The sequence below is a fragment of the Hydra vulgaris genome, chromosome 10, assembly GCF_038396675.1.
Source record: "Hydra vulgaris chromosome 10, alternate assembly HydraT2T_AEP".
In the NCBI taxonomy this organism is placed as follows: domain Eukaryota; kingdom Metazoa; phylum Cnidaria; class Hydrozoa; order Anthoathecata; family Hydridae; genus Hydra; species Hydra vulgaris.
In genome coordinates, this window is record NC_088929.1 from 10,845,001 (window position 1) to 10,854,529 (window position 9,529).

Consider the following 9,529-nt stretch of genomic DNA (forward strand, 5'->3'; position numbering starts at 1 on the left):
TTTTTAAAAATAAATTCCAAAAAATATAGTTTAAAATGCTTATTGTTAATAACTTTAACAAAATATTTTTGATGTTAATACTTTTAATTAAATAGTTATTGACAAAGCATTATATTTCATAATAAAAATGTAGATGTTTCTTACTTTTGTCACATTTATTTTAGACAGAAAAACTGTAAGTTAGCAAAGTTCATATAATAGAGTTACTTTTGCATTGAGTTAAAAAGAGTTATAAATGTTTTTTTTTTCTCTCTGGAATCAAATTTAAAAAAAAACTTAAAACTTTCGCAGTTATATAGATTCTGACGTAAATAATATTGTATATATTTATATATATATATAAATATATATATATACAAAATTATATAATTTTGTATATATATATATATATATATATATATATATATATATATATATATATATATATATATATATATATATATACAAAATTATATAATTTTGTAAATATATATATACAAAATTATATAATTTTGTATATATATATATATATACAAAATTATATAATTTTGTGTATATATATATATATATATATATATATATATATATATATATATATATATATATATATATATATATACAAAATTATATAATTTTGTGTGTATATATATATATATAATTTTGTATATTAGTAGTAGAAAATCACTTAATATACATACAAAATATATACAATATATACAAATTTATATATACAAAATTATATAATTTTTATATAATTTTGTACTAATATAATTGCTCTGTTCTTTTAAGAACATTGAGCACTCTATTGTGTAGAATACTTTTTAAAGTTGTTTAAATATATATAATTTTTTATATATATATATATATATATATATATATATACAAAATTATTTTTGTATATATATATATATATATATATATATATATATATATATATATATATATATATATATATATATATATATATATATATATATATATATATATAGTAATTTCCCAGTTATTCGAACCTCCAAGGGGTATAAGAATTTATTTCGAATAACCTGAAACTCTAATAACTGAATATGCTCTTTAAAATGACCTACTTTAAGTTTCTTTCAAATTTTAATAAAAGTAGAAAGTAAAAAAGAAAAAGACCCTTGGAATTCGGTGCTACTTCAGTTTTATCCTTGTAAAATAATAAATATTTTACAATTCATTGAAAATATAGTCCATTTTTTATTTATTTTTTGTTCCTTAAATGTGTTTTTTTATCTTCAAGGGGAGCAAAAATTGTTTCGAATAACTGAAATTTTAAACAACTGCAGGTTCGAATAACTGCATTTCTGCATAACAGCATTTGCATGAGTTTGTTAAAGAAAATTCAAAGGAAATAAAAATTGCTTTGAATAAGCAGACAATTTTAATAAGTGCCATTTTGTATAACCGGGAGTTTACTGTATAATAAATAAATAAATATGTATATATATAAATTTTAACTAAAATGAGTGACTGGACATTGTTAACTATTTTATAACCGAAAGTGGTCCTAATTCAGCGGCTTTTCGAACTTTAGTTTTGACTGAATCCATTAGGTTGAAAAAGTAGTCTGGATCAAACTCTTTCAACTTTAATTAAATTCTATTCTTAAGGTAGTCAAGATTTTTCGCAGTAAATCCATTTCCATAAACTTTTGCTTTTAAATGTGCCCAAAAATTTTCAATTGGCCTTAACTGCGGTACATTTGGGGGGTTATCTTTAGCGTCAACAAAGTTAATACCTAAAGTGTTGTAAGTTTCTAATGTGTGTTTTGCATAATGACATCTCGCTCCGTCAGGCCAAAATAAAATTTTCATGTTTTGATGCTTGGAATTTATAAATGGAAGAAGTCTTTTTGTAATACATTCTTTAGAATAAGTTTTTGCATCCAGTGCACAGTTTTTTACAGCAAAATAAGGCGATGAATAACCAAAACGACTGATTGCAATCCAAACAAGAACTTCTTCGTCAAACTTTTTTTTGAAGTTGAATTTAATGTTAGGATCAGTTTGAGAACTATCCTTTGTATAGTAGCCAGAGTTTTGTGAACAATTTGCACCATTTACACAGAAATAAGATTCATCGTCCATGATGATTTCAAACTCATTTGATGGCTTGAAAAAAGTTTTTGAAAGTTTTAATAAGTTTTTCTTTTGTTTAATTTCTTGCTTTTCTGTTGTTTTTAGTGCATTTTTTCTTTTGGTATACTTTAGTCCATGCATACTTAATAATCTATTTACGTATGAAACGCTTATCTTATATTTTAGTGCCAATTTTCTTTGCGAAATCCCGATTCTCTCTTCTGCTCTTGCAATCATGGACTCTCTCTTTTCTGGTGTAATTTTAAAAGGTTTTCTGCCACAACCGATTTTTCTATTCATTGGCAAATTATTTTCAGACCTTTTAATTATGTCATAAATTGTAGATTTAGCGATTCCCATTTTCTTAAAATGATTCACTGTAAATTTCTTTCCACTGTTTATGTTTTGTTTATAAAAATTTCCAATCACATTTCTAACATCGTTCTCTTTTAGATGCTCCATGTTTATTTGAATTAATTATTTAAACTCAATTTTGCCACAAAATGAAACTGTTGTTGTTGACCGATTAAATTTAAAAATTTCGAATCGAAAATTCGAAATTTAGAACAATTTGTGTACATTTGAAATCAGTCCGGATTTTTTGTGAACAGACGTTATAATAATAATGATCCATTTATTTAACCATAAAATATGAAAATTTACAATAATATTTATAAACTCACATAAATAAGGTTAGGTGTCACTCATATAGTTAAAAACTAGTCAATGGAGTGATACCTGAACCTATAATTATAAATTATATATATAAATAAGTTATATATATATATATATATGTATGTATATATAAATCTCTATATATATATATATATATATATATATATATATATATGTATATATATATATATATATATATATATATATATATATACATAAATAAGTTATATATATATATATGTATGTATATATATATATATATATATATATATATATATGTATATATATATATATATATATATATATATATATATATATATATATATATATATATATATATATATATATATATATGTATATATATATATATATATATATATATATATATTTTTACTTTTCAAATTTAATAATAATTATACTAATTTAATAACATTTTTTTTTTACATTTGCTTTCAGACTACTAATGGTACAAGTTTTGTTTTTTGATTTAGATTCTGTATCTCAATGATATCCTGGCCTATCGATACGATATCCTGTTAATTGTATTTTTATATATTGCATAAATATATATGCAAACACTCACAGACATAAATTTTAAAGAAAATATTTATATTTTTATATATATATATCAATAAATTGTATATGTTAAGCTTTTTTATATTTATCATTGTATATTGCTGTTTGTATTAAAAACTGATTTTGGAAATATTGCGAGGACAGAGTTCAACTTACAATTTAGTTTTATTTGCCAATTCAATATATATTATAGCCACGTTTAATTACGTTTAATAATATTTTGCGATATTTTATACAGCGCATTTAAGCGTTGATTCAACGTTATATTTCATCCTTTACTCGACGTCTTTGAGTCACGTTAAATCGACGTTTTACTAACAACGTTACAAATCCTTGCAAAATAGACTACTTTAACAGCGTTTATGCAACGCTTTTTAGGTAACGTTTTTTCAACGCTAAGTTGCGACGTTTATTCAACGCTTTTTATGTAACGCTTTTTCAACGTTCAGTTGCGACGCTTTTGAAACGTCATTTAGTAACGTTTTTTCAACGTTACGCAATAACGTTTAATCAACGTCTATTAAACAGCGTTACATATCTTTGCAAAATCGATTATTTTGTCAACGTTTCCGCAACATCTTTTGCGACCGGTTTTCAACGTTGATTCAACGTTGTCATGTTTGCTGGGTATTTATTTTGTTTTTAAATGAATTCAGGTGTTGACGTCACAAACGACTGCATATATCGCGCTGATAACAACTACGCTATCGATGACAAGCCAAGATCAGGTTACGTAGCTTGTGTTAACAAAAGTGCCATATGTATGCCTTGTCCATACGGATTGGTTTTCTGTTCCAAAGCTGGCTACAAAGGTCTCGGACAATGTCTCGGCAAATACGACGAATGCCCACCTCGCTCATATTGATGATGTTTACAAGAAGCTATCTATATAAACAATTTGTGAAGCCTATTTGATTTGGTTTTCATTTTTTTTTCAATTAACACTGTATCCTATAGTTTTAAACGCTTTAAAAAGTAAAATAAAATGTTTTCACTCATTGTAATGTGACTGTAACGAGCTATTCTCATTTAGTTTTTAATAAAAGCAATAATAAATTGTGAAATGAACGCTTTATTTTTTTCCAGTGTCCTTATATCGGAGCGTAGAACTTGCATTAAAATGTTTTTAATTTTTTTACAAAATGTTTACGCGTCTAAATTTACAAAATAGCTAAGAGACCGTTTCGCCCTTAGAAAAGACGGCGGCTGGAGCACGCGAAACCGCGTCGTCCTGAATTAGACTTTGCAAATTGGAAGCGCGTTCACCTCAACAACTCGTACACGAACGGTGTGCTTTTATCGAACACGTAGCTTTGCGTAAGCAATATTTTCACGCAGCTAACATTTTGTTTCACACATACATAAGTATGGAGACATTGAAAAATGTATGCTTAGCGTTTTGACATTTAATTTGAATAGATTTGTGAAGAATTATAATGTCAACGAATCCTCAGACACGTTTCAAAGAGACAAAAATTGATAAAGGGTTTTTTTCATACGTGCACAGCATAACGAAAAACGCACATCTAATTTCTTTCCAAATTAGGTAATGATAACCTCCTGTCAAAAGAAACATACAGGTGCGCATGCGCGTTGTTTCGCGTGTGTGAGTGTGTGTTCAACAAGTTTTTTTTGTTTATAGTAAGTTTTCTTTCTCTAAAAACGCAATATATATGCATGTATACATACCTACATGTATATACGCGTATATATATCTTTATATATATATATATTTATATATATATATATATATATCAATATATATATATACATATATACATATATATATATATATACATATATATATATATATATATATATATATATATATATATATATATATATATATATATATATATATATACATATATATATATATATATATAAATATATATATATATTTATGTATATATATATATATGTTTATATATATATATATATATAAATATATATATACACACGCGCACGCACGCACGCACACGCACACACACATGTATATAATATATACATACGTATATGTTTATGTATATATATATGTACCTTTTTGAGTTTACGCTTTTGCGGTGTGAAGATTTTAAGCTGAAAATATTGCGCTTATCGACATGTGCACGCAACACTACGCAAGAAAGTGCAAGCGTTGCAAGGAAAAATTTCGTTCAAATCGGATTTTTCAAATAAAAAAACAAATTTTTATTATGTGTTGTTGTGTACGTGTACATGTAAGTGGCAAATTGATAATTTGTTTGAGCCAACCTAAACTTCAGCAAGAAATCGCAGAAATATTTTCATTTCGGTAAAGATTATGAGCTCGTTAAAAACAAAATGATTGAAAGATAAATCACATTAGTCAAGGAATAAATTTATAGAGATATAAAAGCCCTCTGGTGCGCACATTAGTCACGCCCTCTTTAACCTGTTTACACTGGCACGTCGGCCATGTTGGAATCAAATAACAATTGCTAAAACGATTAATGTACTCGAACCCATCTGAACAAAGTAGTGATATAGTTTACAACTAACAACAATGTTATATTACTTGCTTTTTTACATCTTATTTTCGGCTAGCGCATTTGTCTTCTTTTCGTGTATTGGCCGTAACATTAGTGTTGACATAGACAAATAAATAATATAGGTAAAAAAAAGTTAATCACAAACTTTTCCTTTCGCTCCAATGTTTGAAGCCGTTATCTTTTGGAAGAGGAATGTTCAAACAAAACTTACCACCTGATAATTATACTTTTTTTTATGTTACGATACGCATAACACAAATCGTACGCATGGGTTTGTTTCAGTTCAATGGGCTAGCGTTTGCCCCCTCCCCCCCTACCCTATAGTGGATTCATGCACGGCGGGCAGGGGCAAATGCCTTAAATTGATTAAAGGTACATATTTCCTACCAGCCTAAACTTTATAAAGGCCCTTCTCCCGCTCTGCCACCCTTCGTCCTTATTATTACGTTTTCGTTTGTTCTCAAGCAAAAAAAAAAAAAAAAAAAATTTTTACAACTGATCAAAATAATATCAGCAAAAATCTGTCGCTAATTTCGTAATATAAAACTTCTGTAAGCACATAGAATCTTGAATTTCGGACGAAACATTTGTTCAAAGAAATGCGCATTTGAACGCAAGCCACACTAGAATTGAATCGTTTAGTTCGTGTTCTATAGAAAAACGTTTGCAGCCACCCTTTTATTACTTCTCCCCTCACTTTGTTTAGTTGATCTGCACTAAAATGTCCATGCCGCTTTTATTTCCAGCCCCCTCCCCCTCCCTTGCTTTAAGAACTCGAGAGCAAACAATATGACAGTTGCATAATTTGTTGATACGTACTGGTAATCAATCGGTGTCAGCCTTTGAAGTTCAATAATTTTATTTTTACCCTTTATTTTTTCTTGCCATTTTTTTCTTTTCTGTTTTGCTATTCTTAATATCTTTTGAAATTTCCGGCCATAACGTAAAACTGCTTTGCTTAACTGTTTTTACTTGTTACTTTTAACTACGCGATAAATATGGTGCTTTTTGGCGTGTCGCTTTCAAAGTGAATAGTTACCAACATTTTAATGGAATAATTAGTCAACCAATTACAATGGTTTGCCATCCAATGTGGCTACATAAATACGACTAGTTTTTATTTGAAAACCGTATTCAGCGCAAATAGTGTTGTGAGTTAAAATATTCGTTGCTACAATATAAATCAGCAAAATAGAAAAATGTTCACCAAATTCATTTTGATCGCCTCAGTCATTTTGGCAGCCACCGCCAACGAGCGATGGCAATCAGATGATCATAAAGAATATGAACCCGAGAGCGGATACGAAAGTCAATACGGATCTAATAACGAGTATCACCCTAAGAATGGTTACAAACCAAAGAAAGTTTATTGCTTAGGTAAGGCGAGTCTTTTTTTTTGTAAACTTTTAGACGTGCTATTTCGCTTAAACAAAACTGGTTACCTCATGTTTTAATATCTTTTTGATGGTGTTGTTGTTGAGTCACGAATGCAAACTTTACGTATTTATTTTGTTTTTAAATGAATTCAGGTGTTGACGTCACAAACGACTGCATATATCGCGCTGATAACAACTACGCTATCGATGACAAGCCAAGATCAGGTTACGTAGCTTGTGTTAACAAAAGTGCCATATGTATGCCTTGTCCATACGGATTGGTTTTCTGTTCCAAAGCTGGCTACAAAGGTCTCGGACAATGTCTCGGCAAATACGACGAATGCCCACCTCGCTCATATTGATGATGTTTACAAGAAGCTATCTATATAAACAATTTGTGAAGCCTATTTGATTTGGTTTTCATTTTTTTTTCAATTAACACTGTATCCTATAGTTTTAAACGCTTTAAAAAGTAAAATAAAATGTTTTCACTCATTGTAATGTGACTGTAACGAGCTATTCTCATTTAGTTTTTAATAAAAGCAATAATAAATTGTGAAATGAACGCTTTATTTTTTTCCAGTGTCCTTATATCGGAGCGTAGAACTTGCATTAAAATGTTTTTAATTTTTTTACAAAATGTTTACGCGTCTAAATTTACAAAATAGCTAAGAGACCGTTTCGCCCTTAGAAAAGACGGCGGCTGGAGCACGCGAAACCGCGTCGTCCTGAATTAGACTTTGCAAATTGGAAGCGCGTTCACCTCAACAACTCGTACACGAACGGTGTGCTTTTATCGAACACGTAGCTTTGCGTAAGCAATATTTTCACGCAGCTAACATTTTGTTTCACACATACATAAGTATGGAGACATTGAAAAATGTATGCTTAGCGTTTTGACATTTAATTTGAATAGATTTGTGAAGAATTATAATGTCAACGAATCCTCAGACACGTTTCAAAGAGACAAAAATTGATAAAGGGTTTTTTTCATACGTGCACAGCATAACGAAAAACGCACATCTAATTTCTTTCCAAATTAGGTAATGATAACCTCCTGTCAAAAGAAACATACAGGTGCGCATGCGCGTTGTTTCGCGTGTGTGAGTGTGTGTTCAACAAGTTTTTTTTGTTTATAGTAAGTTTTCTTTCTCTAAAAACGCAATATATATGCATGTATACATACCTACATGTATATACGCGTATATATATCTTTATATATATATATATATTTATATATATATATATATATCAATATATATATATACATATATACATATATATATATATATATATATATATATATATATATATATATATATATATATATATATACATATATATATATATACATATATATATATATATATATATATATATATATATTTATGTATATATATATATATATGTTTATATATATATATATATATATATAAATATATATATACACACGCGCACGCACGCACACGCACACACACATGTATATAATATATACATACGTATATGTTTATGTATATATATATGTACCTTTTTGAGTTTACGCTTTTGCGGTGTGAAGATTTTAAGCTGAAAATATTGCGCTTATCGACATGTGCACGCAACACTACGCAAGAAAGTGCAAGCGTTGCAAGGAAAAATTTCGTTCAAATCGGATTTTTCAAATAAAAAAACAAATTTTTATTATGTGTTGTTGTGTACGTGTACATGTAAGTGGCAAATTGATAATTTGTTTGAGCCAACCTAAACTTCAGCAAGAAATCGCAGAAATATTTTCATTTCGGTAAAGATTATGAGCTCGTTAAAAACAAAATGATTGAAAGATAAATCACATTAGTCAAGGAATAAATTTATAGAGATATAAAAGCCCTCTGGTGCGCACATTAGTCACGCCCTCTTTAACCTGTTTACACTGGCACGTCGGCCATGTTGGAATCAAATAACAATTGCTAAAACGATTAATGTACTCGAACCCATCTGAACAAAGTAGTGATATAGTTTACAACTAACAACAATGTTATATTACTTGCTTTTTTACATCTTATTTTCGGCTAGCGCATTTGTCTTCTTTTCGTGTATTGGCCGTAACATTAGTGTTGACATAGACAAATAAATAATATAGGTAAAAAAAAGTTAATCACAAACTTTTCCTTTCGCTCCAATGTTTGAAGCCGTTATCTTTTGGAAGAGGAATGTTCAAACAAAACTTACCACCTGATAATTATACTTTTTTTTATGTTACGATACGCATAACACAAATCATACGCATGGGTTTGTTTCAGTTCAATGGGCTAGCGTTTGCCCCCTCCCCCCCTAC

The 9,529-nt window shown here is 28.4% G+C and overlaps 2 protein-coding genes and 1 long non-coding RNA gene across 5 annotated transcripts in view; all 3 read left to right on the top strand.

Moving 5' to 3' along the window:
* LOC136085786 (uncharacterized) overlaps nt 1-3,477 on the top strand; it is a 7,385-nt gene extending 3,908 nt beyond the window's left edge. For all 3 annotated transcript variants that reach the window (XR_010641173.1, XR_010641175.1, XR_010641174.1), the window contains one exon: nt 3,245-3,477. This is a non-coding gene — a long non-coding RNA (uncharacterized LOC136085786). The remainder of the gene's footprint in view (nt 1-3,244) is intronic.
* LOC124816797 (periculin-1-like) overlaps nt 1-4,393 on the top strand; it is a 10,733-nt gene extending 6,340 nt beyond the window's left edge. The window contains exon 2 of the mRNA XM_065807241.1: nt 3,986-4,393. Within this exon, the coding sequence (XP_065663313.1) occupies nt 3,986-4,194 (209 nt within the window). The 3' untranslated portion in view covers nt 4,195-4,393. The remainder of the gene's footprint in view (nt 1-3,985) is intronic.
* Nucleotides 4,394-5,382: 989 nt separating this feature from the next.
* Nucleotides 5,383-7,776, top strand: LOC101234855 (periculin-1-like). The gene is made up of 2 exons (XM_065807242.1): nt 5,383-7,216; nt 7,369-7,776. The coding sequence occupies exons 1-2, from the start codon at nt 7,039-7,041 to the stop codon at nt 7,575-7,577; spliced, it is 387 nt and encodes a 128-aa protein (XP_065663314.1). The 5' UTR covers nt 5,383-7,038; the 3' UTR covers nt 7,578-7,776.
* Nucleotides 7,777-9,529: the final 1,753 nt, after the last annotated feature.

Coding starts and splice junctions, on each gene's coding strand:
- LOC101234855 (XM_065807242.1), top strand. CDS start 7,039: ATGTTCACCAAATTCATTTTGATCGCCTCAGTCATTTTGGCAGCCACC. Junction 7,217..7,368: donor AAAGAAAGTTTATTGCTTAG/GTAAGGCGAGTC, acceptor AAATGAATTCAG/GTGTTGACGTCACAAACGAC.